The following is a 20742-nucleotide window of genomic DNA, read 5'->3' on the forward strand; positions in this document are numbered from 1 at the left end:
TGAATTTCTAATTGGAGGAAAAATCTCTGATAAAATATTGATAAAATATCATTCTTTTCTGCAAAAGACTAGAAAGAGAAATAAAATGTTTAGTACATATCATGGTGAATATTAATTTACCTATTTTTAAAGTAAGTCATAGGTACTTTTCCAAAAATACCTGCTCGATGTCCAGAACAATGTCCTGTTGGTTCTTTTAGCAAGTGCATCAGGTACAGCAAAGAAGACTGCTAAGTGTACTGACAGCAACAACCACTAGTGTGCAGGTCTCTATAAGACATTCCTCCTGGCTGGTTAACTGGGATGTGCTTTGCCCCAAAGAGTACCTATTGGAGTGTAGTTGGTCCACTGAGGACTGTTGCCATGTCTTATTCAAGTCTGATATCCAACAGGAGTTTCTTGATAAATATCCAATAAATCAACGTACAAATTTACTCAGTGAATCAGTATCAGACTCTTGTTCAATTTTCTTTTAAAAATGTAAACCAGGTCTGTTTTTTTTTTTTTTTTAAGGATAAAATGCATATGTATAATGGCACAGAATCTCTGCATGGCACTTTAAATAAGAGGATACTTACTGAAAAAGTCAACTGCCTGCTCTTCATGCTTTCTGTTACCTATCTGAAAAGGTCAACAGAAAAAAAAAATTATCTCCATAGACTTCATTTACTTTTCAGAATTTATGAACTCTTTTAATATAAATTAAACATCAAATGTGCTAATCATTACTTCCACAGTCAGAAAAATAATTTGAATTTACCACCAGGTGTCAAAACTTTAGCACTCATACAAAAAGGGAAATGATTATTAAAATGAGAAAAGTAATGACATTACAACATCACATTGTACAGCAAATTCCATATACCTTCACTTTAGGAATGTCTTGGGGAATTAGATGCATTGCATACATAATATGTGGTTACATTTAGTCAAACACACACACACACATGCATTGCAACATATGCTAGAATTAGAAAGATAATTTCTAAATCGTGTGACCATGTCACAGGTAATTCCGACAATAAATGAAATTGTCTTGCAATTGTGGTTAAAAATAGGCATTAAGATCACCTAGGAAGCTTTTCAAACCTTATCACTTCTCTTCATTCTTTCTTTCAGCCTTTGAGGGGGTATGTGTATTACACTTTAAATATGTGGTATTCCCCCAAAAGCTCATGTATAAGACAATGCTAGAAAGTTTAGAGGTGAAATGATTTACAGGTACCTTAACCTAATCGATACATTAATCCTGATGTGATTAGCTAAGTGGTAACTGTAGGCAGGTAGGGTGTGGCTGAGAGAGGTAGGTCACTGGGGACATGCCTTTAGGGTATATATTTTGTTAGCTTAGTCTTTGCTTCCTGGTGTGATATCCTCAGCCACTTTCCTCCACCACACTTTTCCACCATATTGTTCTGCCTCACCTTAGGCCTCAAAGAATGGAGTTGGCCATATATGGACTGAGACCTCTGAAACCGTGAGCCTCAAATTAAACTTTTCCTCCTCTAATTATTCGTCAGGTCCTTTAGTTACAGAAACAGAAAATCTTACTAAAATAGTTCACTGTCCCTTCTACCCACAACTAGGAAGCACGGCCGCCCATATAAGACTTGCTGCTGAGCCACAGTGATTGAATGGAGTGTATCCTATACTTCCTGTGAGCTGCAAAGGAAAGAAACACACACAAAAACCTAAAAATTTGAATTTTTTGAATTTGAATTTTCAAACATGGTTTAGTTTAGTGAGGGTAAATAAATTCTAGCTGACAAATCAATTGTCAATTGGTTGTGGCTGAGAAAGTTTTTTTTTTAAAGTTATATAAGTTTTTTCTCATAATCAAAGTACAGCCATTCGTAATGTTTATTGAAGTAGAGTTGAGTTTACACAAACATGGAATACCATCTCTCCCTCTTACTGTCCCAGGCCTAAGTTCATGCACGTGGAAGATGGATCACAGACACAATAGCAAAGGCTTTTAAAGACCCAATGTGACCTTGGAGGTATTGTGACAAAGCGGAAAGAACACCTGCGTCTGACACAGGCCCAGGCATTAGTGAGCAGCACAACCTTGGGCAAGTCACTGGGGTTCAGTGGGCCCAGCTTTCTCATCTTAACACAAGACCTCCTCATAGGCAGATTGGTTCGCAGGTCACTACCAGAGGCTGATTTTTTTTCGTCGTTCTGATTAGTTTCTAATCCATAAGGGCTGGAGCATTCTGAACCTTACAGGTAGTCTCATCAACTCATGAAGGTCATGGCAATCAAATAAGACTCATTTTCTAATTTTTGTATTTTAAGCATAACTAGAGGTCTTAAAATGTGTAGCACGTACACTGCATTCTGCACAAATGACAGATGCTGACTTTGCTTAACATTTAAAACTTATATAAAGATGTTTTATACAGATATATCTATAAAGGAAATAATCCAAATATTCAATACCAGGGACTCGGTTAAATATACATCCTTTTGATAAGATACTATTCAATTGTTTGAAAATTATGTGTTTAATTACATGATAAAATATAGAAAATAAAAGTATATAAAAATTTAATCCCTTAGTTATAAAAGCCATAGTCATTCCTCTGGATTTGCTGATGTTATATCCACAGATTAAATCTGGACTCTAAATATCCAGAATAAAAAAATTCCACCTGTATTGAACATGGAGACTTTTTATCATCATTATGCCTAAACAATATGATGTGACAACAGCATTTAGACTGTACTGGGTATTGTATTCTAGAGATGGGAAAGTGCACAGGTTAAATGCAAATACTATGCCCCCCCCCCACCAGAGATTGAACCCAGTGGTGCTTTACCACTTAAGTTATATTGCCAGCCCTTTTGAGACAGGACCTCACTAAATTGCTGAGCTTGGCCTCAAACTTGCAATCCTCTTGCCTCAGCCTCTAAAGTCACCGGGATTACAGGTACAAGTCACTACACCTGGTTCTTGTTTGTGGAAACAGGGCCTTGCCCAGATTGGTCTCAAACTCATAAGCTCAAGTGATCCTCTACCCAACTATACCTTTTTCTGTAAGATACCTGGGCATCTATAAATTTTTGTTTTCATGGGGGGGATGTCTTAAAATAAATCCCCCAAAATACTGAGAGCTGACTGTATAAACACTTAAAAAAAGAAAAGACAAGAATGTTAATTGCTATTTGAGTTGTGGGTCAATTCAATGTTTAATGAATAAATGGAAGGGGAGAGTAGAGTGGTCAGGACAGTGATGCTTGGAGTACCTGTGATCTTTTGATGGTGTTCAGTGTTTTTTAATGCTATGAAGGCCACACAAAACTATCAGTTTATGATCCCTGGATGTGGGGTTAGCCACATTATTTTAGGCAGTAGGCAAATGGGGAGTGGTTTTTGACAAACTTGTAGTATCAAGTGAAAATATTCAAGTCTCACAAATTATAAACCAAAGGTAGAAAAAAAAAAAAAACCCTTTTTTTTTTTTTTAAGGAGGTGTAAAGTGAAGCTACCCCAAGGGCATCCATCATCATAAGGGCTCCAACTGAGGTGGCAGAAAGGATCTGTGACCATGCTGACAGAAGTTAACCCACAGCTTCCTAAAGCATGGAGGCCTAAGTTGTCTTGGTGTCCACAGTAAATATGTTCAGGGCACAAAAGCTAAACAGAATTTGAGTTGAATGGGCAGGGGAGGCTACAGATGGGAAAGAGCTACGACAGTGCAGACGCATGAAAAGATGTCAGAGGCAGAAGTCAACCAGACATGCCAGGCTCTGGCTGTCAAGGTAGTATCAGTGAAGCTGGAGGCAGCCAATAGTCCAACTGGGTGGGAGACGAGTCAGGACTAGGCAGGACTGACATGAGTGGGGCTACCCAACCCTTTTCATGAGCTGCTTCTGAAGACATTTCTTAAGGTGATCCTGCAAGTGCCTTCGATGTGCTCAGCATGGAGGAGAGTATATCCTCTGCTTTCTAACTGAAGACCTAGGTTAGATAAAGTAGAGAGCTGGTAAACACAGGTTTGACAGATTTGAAAGCCTGTGCAGGAACACGCCTCTGAAGTTGGGTGTTAGTAGTTAACCATTTAAACTAAGTCACTTCTTCTGCATCGTCATTTAGAAATTCTCAGTACAAGAAGTGCACCTTGTGCCTTAGGAAGTAAATAATGACCAATTCCTAATTCACAAGAGGGCATGCAGCTTAATTAACCAAACATGATACTTAGCTGACTAGGCAGACTCAGATCTCACAACTGAACAATCACTCAATCTTCATGTATTAGGTAGTTTCATGCACACGTGTTTGAAAGAGGTTGACATCTAAGCTCATACATTGTTTATAATTTGTAGTTCAACCTAACTTCAAAAAAATAGTGGCTTTTAGTTATTAAATAAGCATTATTTCCTGTCAGTTTAGTGTCTTCTGGTTAGAAAACAGGCTAGACATTTGTGACTACAATGAGCTCCATGACCCTTGAAAACATAAATTATCTCTTTTTCTACACTGACCCACCCGCCTACTCCTGAGTCTTATTCCCACAGGAAATAACAGGCCTACCAAACATAATTTCCATCTACACAGAGGTCACATAACTACTTAATCCACAAAGTAGGCTCAGAAGAAATTGAGACAGACAAAATAAATGGTAAGATATGTCTATTAAAATTCAAGTATCTATTCCGGTCCATCAGTGAACCCTAACATATTGCTCATTTACTCTTATTTTTGTCATAGTTCTAATATGCTTCCTATTTGGTTTCCATTTTCTAGCAAGCCAGAAGAAAAAAATTACCAATTAGATATAATATATTTGTAGAGACAGATAAATAATTACAATGCAGTGGGTAAAGAGGAAAAGCAACTGAGAAGGCAGAATGCATGTGCAACAAAGCCTCAGGGACAAGGTGGAAAGAGGTCAACTGACTCCAAAGGAACCAGAAGAAATGGCTGTGTGACTAATGCTCTTGAAGATTCTAAACCATCAGTTACACTCTATTCAGAATAATTTATTTAATATAATGAAGTATCTAATATCTTACTTAAAAAGTAAAATTAGTAAAAAGTATTAATGTTCTAGAAGCTGAAAGATTTCCTCACAAGTCACGCTGAGTCTCAATCTTTAATACTACAGAATATATCACTTTACAGAAGATACAGAGACATGGAAACACAAATAACTTTAATAATTTTTGGTAAATAAAAAGGAAGCTTAAATCTATGATTGAAAAATGAAAATGTAACAAGTATGCCCACACAAAAAGTATAACCCTAAGTTTCAACATAACATAACCTTATGGCTTAACATATACCAACTGCTGTCAAGAAAAATACTGAAAGAAACCAAAAAATACTACTTACTAGTGGAGGAGAAAGAAAACAGAGGAAAGGGAATAAACCAAGATAATGAATGAGGAATGTGAGCAGGAAACCCCCAAGGTGTTTTCACAAACAGGAATTCAGACACAAGGAACAGACAAAGCTGTCTGGGAATGTGATCTATGGCCATAAGCAACAGAAAGTGACTTAAAATAAGTTATAAATAAAAAATGACAACCAAATCCCAGAGTCATAATTATTTAGGCCAGACATTACCAAACCCCTCAGATTCCCTTGGTGCAATAGTGTTCCTCATTCTCCATCAGAATGAAGTGTGGAACAAACACGTTAATGGCTATAGAGAGAGCTTCAGAGCTACTTCACCTGCAAGGTCAGGGTCAGAAAAATAATATTTTGTGCACCTAACACATGTGTTAACATGAAAAAAAGTAATATGTTGAAACAGGGACTGATGTAAAACATACCTTCAAATGATCAGCAGAATCTCAGAGTTTCAAATAAGTGGATCGAAAAATGCTGATTAGCCTCATAGACTTTCAGTATTTCAAAATTAGGAATATTATATTCCACTGGTTATCAAACTGTTCTCTGTGGCTCGTGAGGGACCAAACTGGCAGGTCTCATAGCATCTCCTTCTCCAAGCCTATAATATTGTAAGTACATTCAACTTCTAAGCAAGATTAAAGAATCCTGTTTCTTCTTCTTTTGAGATAGGGTCTCACTAAATTGCACAGGCTGGGCTGGCTTGAGATCCTACCGCCTCAGTACCCTGAGTTGCTGGGATTACAGGTGTGTGCTACCCTACCAGGCAAGGATTCTGCTTCTAAAAAATGTTTTAAAATTATCTATTCTAGTCCTCCTGATACACAACGAGAACATTCAGACAACACAGGGTAAGCTTCCCAGATCAGTCATTCTCAAGTGGGGTCCTGTCCACTATGAAGACCTGACTGTTTTGGTATCACCAACAACTCCTTCTCACTCCTACCTCCACATTTACTGCTACACCCTTTTGTATTACCTGGGGGAAAAAAATCCACTCTAAATCAAGTAATTTCTATCTACACACCAAACTAAAATTTTTATTTAGACTGGTTTGGGGATATATCTCAACAGTAGAGCACCTGCCTAGCATGCTCAAGGCCCTGGGTTCAATTCTCAGCCCAACAAAACAAAAATAAAAATAACAACAAAACACGAGAAATTATTTTAGCAATCCCAGCAAGGTGTATTAGAAAAAAGACTGCTTCTAATCTAAAGTAATGACATCTGACTGACGATTTTGTAGATTGATGGCACCTTTTTTTTTTTAAATTTTTTATTTTTTGCCATGCTGGGAACTGAACCCAGGGCCTTGTGCTTGTGAAGCAAGCACTCTACCAACTGAGCCATATTCCCAGCCCTGGTGGCACCTTTTAAGGAATGCTGACACTAAAATATGTTAGAGAATATACTATATACACATATAGATGCACATGGAGAAAGCAAATAAACAGTTATAAACTGATAGTTAACAATAAGCAAATGTACATGATGATAATATGTACAGTAAGTTTAACATTGATTTTCACTAACAAAAGACAATGCTGCTATGGTTCAAATCATGATTTCCTGATGAATATACAAGAGTAAAAAAAGGATAAAAATGAAGGAATAAAAGCCCCCCAAATTTTTAAGAAACTAAATATATACAATATAAAATGAAGACAATTGCAGATAGGAGGATTTAACACCTGTGATGGCACATTTAGATCAGGTACTATCTTTTAAATGCAAAAAAACAAAATCATTTCACAATATTCTGCTTAATAAAGGATGAAAAGTATTTTTGCTGGTGGCAGGTGTGGACTTTTTGCATCAAAGAGTATTAAAAGGTTGAGAGTATAATGATATCATTTACAGATTTAACCAACAGTTATCATAGCCTCTCACTGATATTTGATAGCTGATAATTAGAGTAGAAGCACATCAATAAACAGGCTAGTTTCAAAAAGAAAACAAAAATTTTTTTTTTCAGTGTTAGGGGGTCAAATCCAGGGTCTTGTGCATGCTAGGCAAATGCTCTACTACTGAGCTACAGAGTTACAGTGCTAGGCCCTGAAAGAAAAATTCTTTAAAAGTGGTCCTAGCATCTACATGATAAACACAGAGTGAATTCCTAATCTGGCATAAATTTTTTTTTTTTTAAATTCCAAAAAAAAAAAAAAAAAGAGTGAATGACTCTACCTATCTGTAAAAATGTGAATGATCAAAAACAGTGCTGGGTTCACACAACTGTGCAGCTTCAATTTGAAGTGTTCATCTGGTATAATATTCAGCTGTCAAGAGGAAGCAACTCAAAGGACATCACACAGTCTATAAACCAGCTTGAAGGAGCCATCCAGACTTTGCCCTGACGAACCCTTTCTGGGCGATAATTAGACAAATCCTCATAGATGATATACTGTGTGCAGAAGCGCTGATCAGAATCGGGTTTGGCATGATAAGCAACTGTATTGATGGTCTGTGTCACATCACTGTCTGGCTTAGGTTTTCTACTGAGGATCTGGCCCCCTGCTGCAGTAACAAGCTTAATAAGGTTGTCCTTTGGATGATGTTTGAAGGTTCCCCCAAAATAGAAGTAGCATCCATCAAACAACTTCGGCAACTGAAATAACAAAGAAAAATTTGTTAAAAACTGATTGAAATTTTTAAAAACACGCACTGGAATGAAGGATAAAAATAATAGTAAGCAGCTAAGATGCTATTTAATGAGGTGCTGGTACAAGCTGTATTTCAACTGAACTAATTGGAAATATGCAAATAAGGGTTTCCTATATATACTTTTTTTTCTGTAACATTCAGTCACTATCATCTCAATTCCTTTTCACTCCCCCAAAATTTTAGGTGTGCTCTGTATTTTTTTTTTTTTATATGCTCATCAAACTTCTTTTATCAGGATGCTTATGCATACTAGGTGGGACTTTAGGACCAAAGAATGCCTAGAATATCTGAGATGTGCTTCAGGGACACTGGGCTAAACTATAAAGACAATCCAATTCTGCCCACCCATATCAGGTCCCTGCACAAGACCAACTTCAGGTCCCTAGGGCAGCCATGGTGACAGTATGACCTAAGGGTTCCAGAGATATATTACTGGGGTACAGGAGATGATGAAATGATGGCAAGGAACCCAATTAGCTATAAGACATACTTCTGTGTGCTTTACAGAAAAATAAAGCTTCACAATTCCCTCCTTTGAAATATTTTCTTTGTCATTTCTAATATATTTATATATATATATACATATCAATACAATAATGGAATATTATCCATTAAAACTGCAATATGTGGCAATAAAGACATATGGTAACTAAATCCGAGCAGCAGCTGTAAGTCTTCTTTCAAGCTACTTCCTGTATCTGAGATTTACCTCAGAATCTGAAAGGTTTATGGGAATGTTCAATATGCCAAAAATCCATTAACAGTATGAAATTATTACCTTCTGGATTTTACTGCACATCGTGATCATCTTTCAGAATCAAGTGCTTGAAATAAGCACAATTAAAATTTTAATCAGTCACCTGTACTTGCTGAAAGGGCAGAAGTTTTTCCTGATGGTGATAATAATATGAAGTCATAATAAGAACAATGAAAGTAGTATGGAAAGAAAAATACCAGCTGTTCTCTGTTGAGCCTGCTTCTCTGTGGGCCTTCAGGAATTTCATACTTTTCTTCCCTTTCACACACTTTCTTTTGTAGAGAGGCTTTCACCCCTGACAAAACACAAGGACAAAGTGAAATACATTTCGAGTGAACACTGTTTTTCTCTCATTGAAATTAAGCAATTTACCTAAGTGTTTTTTCCTTTTCATGGTTGTTCTCAGTATTCCTCTGAAATAGAAACCTTACTTAGGCAAAAAGAAAATAAAGTAAAACTGATATTCCATATGAAGAAAATATAAGAAATCCTTCAGGATTAAGCAATGAGTTAACGCTAGATGCTAATTTTAAACTTTTTGAAAAATGTAAACCAATATACTATTTCAAAAACAAGAAAGGACATCAACAGCTTTAATAATACAAATTATCAAAATAAGCATGAATTTTTAAAAAGTCCATCATACAGCTGTTCAGAAGGCTGAAGACAGAGGACTGCAAGTTTGAGGCCAACCTGGGCAGCTTAGCAAGACCCTGCCTCAAAATAAAGCAAAAGCTGGGATGTTGCTCAGTGGGCTAGTGCTTATCTAGCAGGCACAAGGAAGGCCCTGGGTTTGATCCTTAGTACCACAAAAGAGGGGTGGGCATCACTGTATCCAGCACACAATAATCTGAACTGAGCATTTATCATTTGACTGCTCATTTTGAATGTTAGACTACAAAAGAAAAGTGCTTTAGTCCACAGCACCTGCTTAGCTAGTCATACAATAGGAGCTCAATAATACCTATTATAATTAAAAAATAAGCAGTGTGTGTTGCTTGGGATTTGATGTTGAAGTCACTAGTTTAGAGAAGATTTGGTTGAGCTCCATAAGAAAAAGAACATTCTTCTGATGACTTGCGTGTGTTCAGCTTCAGTTTATTTATTTTTTATTTTTTTGAATTCAATCCAAATGGTTATTTATTCTAACACTGGAAGCTACTGTGCCTACATTTTTGCCAGAATATTGTAATGAGAACAGGGAGGAAAAAGTTACAGATGTAAACAATGACACAGTTATCTTTTTTTTTTTTTTTTCTTTTAAATGGTAAAACCCTTTTTTACTGGCCACTTTCAAGAATGTTTTACGGGTTGTGCAAAAACATTTGCAGCCTCCATGTGGTGTTTGTTTTTCTGACAAGCTTTTCCATCTAAAGTTTATAAAGCAAAAGCAACCACGACAGTCCAGTGTGGTGCTATCTGAAGTCATTCCTCTAAATGGCTCCTAGGAGGAGAAGTCCTAAGCAGGATCACTGGCTAACTAACAGCCAGTACCAACTGTCCAGCTAAGTTCTAGAGATGACAGGAGTCTTCAGGTGCCTATGATCATCAAATGGGAATACTCAATCAGTTTAATCTAAAGGTCACATCTTAGTGTATGGAAAGGCACCATCAATTGATACCATGTGTATATATTTACCATACTCCTGGTTTTGACAGCATAGGAAAAAAAAAAAACTTAATTTGAGATCTGAAGTCAAATGACTTAGTTATCCCAATCACTTGCTCTGGAATAATTAAACTCTTCAACGTTAGCTTCCTTGCCTATGAAAAGAGACAAAAATGAAACTAACAGTATCACCTATTTCACAGAGCTTCTGTGGATAAAAATGCAAGAAGTGTTCTAGAAACTGGATCGTATTATAAATTACCTTTGTGATAAAAACAAAACCTTCACATCATTTGCTATTTACCTTTGAGATTATTTTCTCAATAACCTCAAGTTTAATCACTGAGTAAATCTGATGAATCTGAGGAATCACTGATGTTTTTTAGGAACATAATAAAAAATACAAAGCACCTATAAGACTTCAGAGTTACAGTTCAAATTCTTAGCTATTTTAAAGTAGTTTTACATATCAACATCTTACATCCTCCATCCCTTGATATCTAGTAGCTTAAAACTTGACCAGACAGAATTTACAGCTACATAAATATCTACTTTCAATTGGGAATCAGCATATTTGCTGGAAACATATTGACTTAACATCATATTAGAAAACCTGAAAAATGTCAGTGATAAAATTCTTTCCAGGTAATTCCTACTCAATTTGAAAGTAGAGTAACTCCAATGCAGAAGAACTACCTCTTGGCTTATAAATGGCATAAATCTGTAAAAGGGCTCCTTTCTGAACTGAGGGGTGAACAATTAATCGCTGCAAGCATCAGAATTGTCCTAGATTGCATTTGATATGAATACTCATTCAAATATGATAAAAGGTCTCATGTCCTATAATAGCTACCTTAAGAGCAAAATCTGACACTGGATAAGACAAACTCAATACTTTCCAAGAGTCAGTAACAGCTCTCTTTAGATCCACCGAGACTTTATGAGATGACCGTTTTTAAACTTTCTTCTCTATTATCCCAAACTCACAAAATAATGAAACTTCATCAATGTCTACATGAATCAATCATAAAAACTTGCAGTGAGACAGAAATTGAAAAAACTGGTAACTTTTGAGGAAAAAGGGGATGTTTGAACCCTATTTATTAGGTACATTTATTCCAAAGTATGCCTAGAACACTTGGAAAATATTTACAATTATGGAATTTAAGAGCCAGAAAAAATTCTAAAGATCTAGCCCAACTTTGTTTTATTGATTTCAAAAGTCAAGTGCAGAAACACAAAGTGATTTGCTAAGATCACTAATAACATGACCAAATTGAAGCTAACTACTTTCTAACACAATAGGCTTCTACTGTAGTGCTCTTCCTCTTATCTTATTAAGTGCCTATTATGTACAAAAGGAGTTATTCTCTGCCTGAGAAGGGAAATGTTACTCATTTTTTATATTCCTACTGTTTCCTGTCATTCTTTAATTCCATAATCTAATTGATCACTTTCGTTAAAATCAGAAGGCTTTATTTTAAATAAGTGCTTAAATAAATTAAATTTTATTGCTCTATTTTTGTTTATTGGTAAGTAATTAATCCATTATCAAATTTAGTTTTTCATTAAAATTCGTGCTAAAGTTGTTAAGGATGCCACTGAGACAAGCTCAAGTCAAGTCAGTGAGACAGCAAAGGAAAGGAAAAACACCTGAATGTAAAATTGTTACTAAAAACAATGTGGGACCAACTTACCTTCAATATTTAAAAACTGTCAATAAAATATTCTAGAAGTATTAGTGGTTTAAATGTAGGTCTTTATATTTATGGTATTAAATACACATAAAAAAATCAACATCAAAAGAAAAAGCAGAATATCATTAAGAATATAAGGAAAGTCAAGTATTTTTATTGTTATTTCCCTGGGCACAAACAGTAGAATGTGAACAGAATTTATTTGCTTATTTATTAAGTTTATTCTTCTTACACTTGTGAATCCACTAAAACAAAACTGTCTTCCCATAAATTCTCATTAGTGGAGAACCAACATGGCAGCAGCACTTTATATAAACTCTGAACCTGTTCTTTAATACTTATGCTAGAAGCAGAACGCATCATTATACTATGAATATGTAAATATTGTCTAGTACACAAACATTAATTGTTCACAAAACACAATACTCATAAGTTCACCCAAGTAATTTAAAAGGAATATATATTTTTTTAAAGTGCAGAAAACACGTTTAAATCATATACTAAAACCTTCTGATTAAATTAGAGGAAAAAAAAGAAAAACAAAAATCTTTAAAGCCCAATTTATTCCATTTTACCTTCTTTTAAAAATGACTTCTCAAAAAAAAAAAAAGACTTCTCATTTAAATGACCAAAGATACGATTATTTGTCCTAAGGAAAGACCCTGATAAAAATTATTACAATAACTGCTACTACCTGAGTTGTAAGTATGTAGACCATTCCCTCAAACCCAGAAAGATTGCTACAGTAGACGTTCATTATCTGCAGTAGTCATGGTTCTATAAAGATGCTGTGGATACTGAATTATGGCTCTTCAGATGAAACACAGGGTTAGGCTCCTGTGAGCCTTTGGTTCCAACATTTTCATTGACTGACCAAAACTTAATGCTTTTTTAATGTGGGTTTGCCTTTATTGTTTTAGTATTGGGGATTGAACCCTGGGACATTTTACCAGAGTTATATCCTGGGTCCTTTTTATTTTTTGAGAGAGGGCATCACTAATTTGCTAAGGCTTACCTCAAACTTGCAAAACTACAGAGGTTTAGTATCTCCAGTAGCTGGTATTATTTAGGACAATGTGTTTGTGTTTAAAGACACCTTCGTTATTCTATTGTGTTGATTCATCAGCATTAAATTCAGAGTCAAAAACACTACAATTTGGGCCTTGGCAAAGTTTTTCCGAAGGGTTTTCTCTGAAATGTAGAGCCCTCTTATACTTAGGGGCTATTTGAAACAGTGAAATTATGATAAAAAATGAACAGAACTCCAAAAACCATAGCACTGAAAAAAGCATGAAAGGGACACTTCATTGTTTAAGGTAAGAGGTGAAGAAAGAAGGCAGAATATCACCTTATTTGACCTCAGTGGGGAACAGGCTCATTTGGCAACTCAAAGTCTAAGTTATTCTGCCTATGTCTACAAAAGCAATGCATTGATTTTAGGATTACAAAATTTTAGAAAGTATACAAATTCAAATATTTATAAAGAATTCATGAACGAGGGGAGAGAACTGAAGCACAAAGAAATTAACTGGTTTAAACCATTCAGCCAGTAAGTGGTAGAATGGGATCAGACCCAAGCCCTCTCAGTTTTCTAATGCCTATGCATTCTACATTAAAATGTAACTTTCTGGTACACAAAATAAACCTTCTAAAAGGCATGATTGTGAATATGTCCAAAGCTTTAAAGCTGCTTTAATTGACCATTCGAAAATGTTGCTTATATATAAAATCAGAAGATTTTAATAACTGAATATTCCATGTCTCAGAAAACAGAGCTTTGTCCAGAGACTGGTTTTCCTTAACTTGGAGTGGTTAATGTATATTCCAATATGCTTAGGACATTCATAATTCCCTATCATGGGATTCCTAATTTGTTGGATTTGCCTATGTCTTGGGGCTCAAATCTCTTTCCACCACTGATTTTAAATAATAATATCATCTGAATTTGCTAAGCTGAATTTTCAAATCTAGTATTCCCAACTTATATTCTATAGAATTGCTTTTTGCACATAAGATTTTAATATATCAAAGCTTTTAATAATCACTCACTGAGTTAAAAACGATGTAATGAATCTAATATTAAAGAATTAATCCCAGCAGCTTAGGAGGCTGAGGCAGGAGGATTCCTAGTTCAAAGCCAGCCTCAGCAAAAGCGAGGTGCTAATCAACTCAGTGAGACTCTGTCTCTAAAATACAAAATAGGGCTGGGGATGGGGCTCAGTGGTCAAGTGTCCCTAAGTTCAATGCCCAGTACCACCCCCCAACTACTAACTCTACCATATATTGAAAATGAAACTCAAAATAAAACTTTTAGCAAGGTCAAAATACCATCCTAGAAACACTGTCAGTATGCTTAATGGCATTACATTGTATACTGTTTTTCATACTAAACACCAACCCAAAAGATATTACCAATGTAGTAAAATAATTAACTTAAACTCATTATTGTACATGTGATTATTATTTTCATTTCTTTCTTTTTTTTTTTTTTTAATCACTTTAGCATGCAGTCCCCTTCCTAAATGTCCTTCCTAAGGATATTTGCAGAGTACCTGCAACAATATCTTTAGGTGAATTAATATACTAGCACACAGAACCAAGGATCAAATGCTAAACACTGCTCTAATACCTACTATATCAGGAGTGGCTAATGTTTAATTACAGAAATAAGGAAGTGGTCTGTGCCTGTGTTAGTTGCTTATCCATTTTATTGGTTTATCTGACTGGTTATTTAAACTATCACAATTAATATATTAAAATGGTATCAATTGATCCTAACAATGTGCTGCCACCAGTCAGTCAAGAGACCATAACCTGAACAGACACAAGAGTTTGGTTAAGTATGGCAGCAAGAAAAATAAAGTGGCATGCATCAAGAAGGCCATGTGGCATTTTCATGGGAAAGCACTGCTGCTTTTATAGTGTGAGTATGTCTCCATTCATACAAATATCAGTTCTGTGGCAGCTGAAAAGTTTCTGTAGAATCAGAAAAATTCAGTAATCTAGTTATATTTATTAAACCAAACAAACTCTGCTAATACTGTCTTGCTCCAAGTAACAATCTACCAACTCCTTATGCCACCTAATAGCAACTAAAGTTAAATGAAAAAAAGATAGCTCCTTCATTCCCCCTGAAAACCAAGGAATCATTTCCCAGGTCTAAAACATTTTTGAATGGTGACAAAGTATTTTGGTAGTGTTGCTGTCATTGCATAGAAAACTTAAAAATTTTTTGAAAGGTGAGAGTGACATATACTCCAAGGGTTGCAACTTGAATGCTTACGGGGACCACATAGATTCCATAAATCATAAGAGATTTAAGCAGCTTTCCAAATGAAACAATTGAGATGAAAACTCAGATATCCTCCAACTACTGAGTCAGTTTTTCCTTAACTCTTTATTCTTAGTTATAAAAAAAAAAGAAAACAATGCATCTAAGGAATTATAACTTCTCTTATGATAAATCACATAAGCACTTATTAGAAATAAAAATTATTTTTCAGAGATTAGCCAAAATATATGCCAAAAATGGCAAAAACTGCTGACTACTTTGGAGGGGGAAGGAACTATAAAGTGAGAGGGATAATGCACTTGGCTTTGCCTTTGTGGATCAATGAGCTCATTTAACTTGACTGATGCCAAAGCTGCCACTCTAACTTACACCCTACAAGTTTCAGAATGAGGACATACTCCTCGGTAGACATTACCATAGTGACAAATCTATATCAACTTCCAGTGAACCTCCTTTTAAGTAAACCAACTGATAATTTACAAGAAAGTAAAAGAAGAAAATGAGATGCTTTAAAATTAACTGTCAACAGTTTAAAAGATAACATATTAATGTCAAATGAAGTGGAAGATCTACCAAACACCACATATTTAGCAGGCCTAACTAATGGCTATTTTAAGGTTTTATTAATTCAATAAAAGCTAACAAATCTGTAACAAAATTCTTAACCTATTTTCCATTTAAAACAAAATATCAGAACTTTCGCAAATTCCTATTAACTCATCTAAAGTATAATACCATAATCTTTAATCTCTCTCTCTATATATATATACATCAAAATTTTAAAATAAGTCGTTTTCTACCAATTGAAGACCCTTATGAAAACTAAACCAAAATATTTAATATTTGCAATAAATGTTGTAATGAAGTCCACAATTATTCCATCATCTGCCACCAAAATATTTCAGCAGAAAGATGGACTCTTATTCTCCCTTTTGAAGGAAAAAGGAGAACAAACACGAGGTCATATTTTTGTGAGCTGTCTCAACCAGTGATTTCCAAAATGAAATGACTACATGAGTAAGTTATGTTATTTATGTAAATGCAGATTTCTTCATATGCCAAAATGATACATAATTTAAAATGTGTCAAAAAAAGTCATTATCCTTATAAAATGTATGCTTTATTTCATCTTTCTTTTCACATGTTCTAAGATTTTGACTGAAGCACAAATAATAGTAGAAACAATCGATCTATTAAAATCAAGAGATTTTTCTAGCCCAGATTTATTCCTGATCATATCCATCATTTCATGTAAACTTTCCTTCTACCCTGAGATCTTATTACTTTTATATGTGTATATATAGGTAAACAGGCCAATTCCCAAAATAGTACTTGACTCAAAGTCATTAACTTAAACTCATTAAGGCAGCTCTTTCCACCTTTACCAATGCTGCAATCTTTGCATATTAATGCAGCTTAGAAATTTCAGGGCTGAAACAATTTTTTTAAAAAAGAAACTTGTACTATACAGAAAGGTATTCCTTTATTCTAAACCACTAGTAACCACTCCTGCCTCCTACCTCATAAAAGCATATTTTCCTTTTAGCAGCAAGAATCCCTGATGATGTTCTTGAATTTATATTAAGCCTGGTCTCTTCTAGTTTTAGAAGGGAGCAAAAAAAAAAAAAAAAAAAAAAAAAAAAAAAAAAAAAAAAAAAAAAAGGATCACACAAAGGAGAGGGACTAGGAAAAAAGGGCTCCTGAATCCACAGCTATACAATATGATCAGAGAATAAAATGAAAATGGAATAAAGCTTCAAAATGGAGATCAGCTTCAAATGTGCAAAGGAAGGGATTAACCCTGCATGGAAGGTCACAGAATTTAGTCATTCTCTTCAAAAAACAGAACAGTATATAAATCCATATTTTAATGAATTGGAACTACCTGTTATTGGTAACTGAAATAGCATCAATAATCAGAATTAAGTATCAATCTCAGTTAACAAATGTTCTTTAAAAAAAATAAAACATGGGGAGATCCAAGATGGCGGACTAGAGGGAGGCTGCGTTCCTTGTTGCTCCATAACTCCGGTTTCAAGAAGAGGATATCTGTTTCTTCGTAAGACAGTTTTTGCTGCTTATCGATCCTCATTTGTCTGCTTTACTCCATTTGTCTGCTGTGATCACCTGCAGTCTGCCAGCATATCCACGCGTTTTTTGAGTGCAGATTGCTCACTTCAGGCACCTATCATCCGCCATTTGCCTGCCTCTCACCTGTCCATCGCCTGCCTTACACCTATCCAACACCCAACACAGAGGTTCACCTCCTGATTGTCCGACAGCTGCCAGCAAACTGATCGCCCACCGCCAGTGGAGCACCAGTTGCTTGCTGCTGCCTGGAAGTTCTCTGTCACAGTACCTGCAGGTTTGATTACACATGGCTGCCGCCATTTTGAGACAACAGCCAGGCCCCATATGACTCCTGGCCAGACTGACTAAGCCCCGTATCCAGGACCCCTCAGCCCGATGGATCACTCCCTGACTCTGGGGCCCTCACATCGACTGACTGCTCCCTGCCACCAGGACCCCCAGACAAACTGACTGCGCCCTATCACGGGGACCCCAGACCGACTGATTGCAACCAGCCACCAGGATCCCACAACCACACCAAACACAGCCAATCTCCAGGACCCCTGCCTGACCAACCGCATCCCCCCTCCAGGACCTCCTGCTGACCACGGCCACACCCTGAGCTGCAGCTCCCCATTTGCCAACACATTTCAAAGCTACAGCAGCCATCTTGGATAATCTGGAAGCCATAGCTCCAATCTTTAGGTGGGGCAAAACCCATCCTGAGACGCCTGATGGAGGCTTGAAGCTCACTGTCAGGTACCTCTTATGTATCAGGCTACTGAACTCTCAGAGGTTTCATTACTATATGAGTGTTATATTATAGATTTTCTTTTTTCTCCTTATTGAAAAACTTTTAAGTTTTTATTTCTTTACTTTTCTTGCTCTCTTTTCCTTATGTTTACGTGTTTCCTCACAGTCTCTTTCTCCCTTTTTTGCATACTAACATCCAATTTCTTTTGATTACACTCTCACCCTTTCTATTATCTAGAACTTCTGCATATTCTTTGCTTATCCCATTAACAGCCACATTCTACATCCTTCTCCATCCTCTTTACCTCCATTTGAAACTGCAGACCTTACTGAAAATTTGTTTGTTTTACTGAAGATAATATTTGAACTCATTCTGTTTATTATGACAATGTTGTTATTGTCTGCATAGGGGCTATTTGGTCTAGGATTGCATAGTGTCTCAATTGGGCACTGCTAATATTGATCTACCCTTAAAGAAAGGGTTTTGGAAACCTATAGGGCCACTATAAGCCTACAGAGGGAAATCTGTAATACCCCAGATTTGCACTGCTAGAGGGGAAGATACATGAACAACTTGAAAAAAACAAGGGAAGAAAATGATCCAAACAAATCTAGATTCTATATTAATAGAATCCAATGACAGTAAGTTAGAAGAAATGTCAGAAAAGGACTTCAGATTATACATGATTAAGATGATTTGCGAAGCAAAAGATGAGATAAGAGAGCTAATGCAGGCAATAAATGATAATACCAATAAGCTGAAAGAGCAACTGCAGGAAGCAAAAGATCATTTAACACAGAGACAGAGATTCTCAAAACAAACAAACAAACAAACAAACAGAAATCCTTAAAATGAAGGAAACAATAAACCAAATAAAATACTCAATGGAAAGCATCACCAAAAGACTAGACCACTTGGAAGACAGAACCTCAGACAATAAAGACAAAATATTTGATTTTGAAAATAAAGTTGCCCAAACAGAGAAGATGGTAAGAAATCATGAACAGAATCTCCAAGAACTATGGGACATCATGAAAAGACCAAATGTAAGAATTATTGGGATTGAGGAAGGCACAGAGATACAAACCAAAGGAATGAACAACCTATACAATAAAATAATATCAGAAAGTTTCCCAAACCTGAAGAATGAAATGGAAAATCAAATACAAGAGGCTTACAGAACACCAAATGCACAGAATCACAACAGATCCACACCAAGGCACATTATAATGAAAATGCCTAACATTCAAAATAAAGATAGGATTCTGAAGGCTGTGAGAGAAAAGCATCAGATTACATATAGGGGGAGACCAATACAGATAGCAGCCGACTTCTCAAACCAGACTCTAAAAGCTACAAGGGCCTGGAACAACGTATTTCAAGCTCTGAAAGAACATGGTTGCCAACCAAGAATCCTGTACCCAGCAAAACTAACCTTCAGATTTGAAGATGAAATAAAATCCTTCCATGATAAGCAAAAGTTAAAAGAATTTAAAAATAGAAAGCCTGCACTACAGAATGTTCTCAACAAAATACTCCATGCGGAGGAAATGAAAAACAATGGAGGTCAGCAAAGGGAGGAACTACCTTAGAGAAAAACCACTCAAAGGAGAAACCAAGCCAACTTAAACACCAAAAATAAGCCAAATGACTGGGAATACAAATCATATCTCAATAATAACCCTGAACTTTAATGGCCTAAACTCATCAATCAAAAGACATAGACTGGCAGAATGGATTAAAAAAAAAAAAGACCCAACAATATGCTGCCTGCAAGAGACTCATCTCATAGAAAAAGACATCCACAGACTAAAGGTGAAAGGATGGGAAAAAACCTACCACGCACATGGACTTAGTAAAAAAGCGGGGGTTTCCATCCTTATATTAGATAAAGTGGACTTCAAGTCAAAGTTAGTCAGAAGGGATAAAGAAGGACATTTCATACGGCTTAAGGGAACCATAAATCAGGAAGACATGATGATCCTAAATATTTATGCCCCAAACAATGGTGCATCCATGTACATCAAACAAATCCTTCTCAATTTCAGGAATCACATAGATCACAACACAATAATTCTGGGCGACTTTAACGCATCGCTGTCACCACTAGATAGATCTTCCAAACAAAATCCAACCAAAGAAACCATAGAACTCAATAACACAATCAATAACCTAGACGTAATAGACATATATAGAATATCCCATACATCAACGAGTGGATTCACTTTCTTCTCAGCAGCACATGGAACCTTCTCAAAAATAGACCACATGTTATGCCACAAAGCTGCCCTTAGGAAATGCAAAAAAATAGAGATACTGCCTTGTGTTTTATCAGATCATAATGGATTGACAGCAGAAATCAACGACAAAATAAAAAACAGAAACTACTCCAACAACTGGAGAATAAATAATATGCTATTGAACGAAACATGGATAACAAAAAACATCAGGGAGGAGATAAAAAAAATTCTTATAGGTGAATGAGAACGATGATACAACTTATCAAAATCTCTGGGACACTATGAAAGCAGTACTAAGAGGAA

General features: G+C 35.9%; 1 protein-coding gene across 3 annotated transcripts in view; it reads right to left on the reverse strand.

Moving 5' to 3' along the window:
• Nucleotides 1-577: 577 nt before the first annotated feature.
• Nucleotides 578-20742, reverse strand: part of BARD1 (BRCA1 associated RING domain 1) — an 88950-nt gene continuing 68785 nt past the window's right edge. For 2 of the 3 annotated variants that reach the window (XM_079132509.1, XM_079132511.1), the window contains 2 exons: nucleotides 8975-9072; nucleotides 2786-7964 (listed from right to left, as the gene is read on the reverse strand). In XM_079132509.1, coding sequence (XP_078988635.1) covers nucleotides 7632-7964; nucleotides 8975-9072 — 431 coding nt within the window. In that variant the 3' untranslated portion in view covers nucleotides 2786-7631. Of the gene's footprint in view, nucleotides 622-2785; nucleotides 7965-8974; nucleotides 9073-20742 lie in introns of those variants that run through there. The other variant, XR_013762670.1, reaches the window with a different exon arrangement.

The sequence above is a fragment of the Sciurus vulgaris genome (assembly GCF_902686455.1).
Source record: "Sciurus vulgaris genome assembly, chromosome: 3".
NCBI lineage: Eukaryota > Metazoa > Chordata > Mammalia > Rodentia > Sciuridae > Sciurus > Sciurus vulgaris.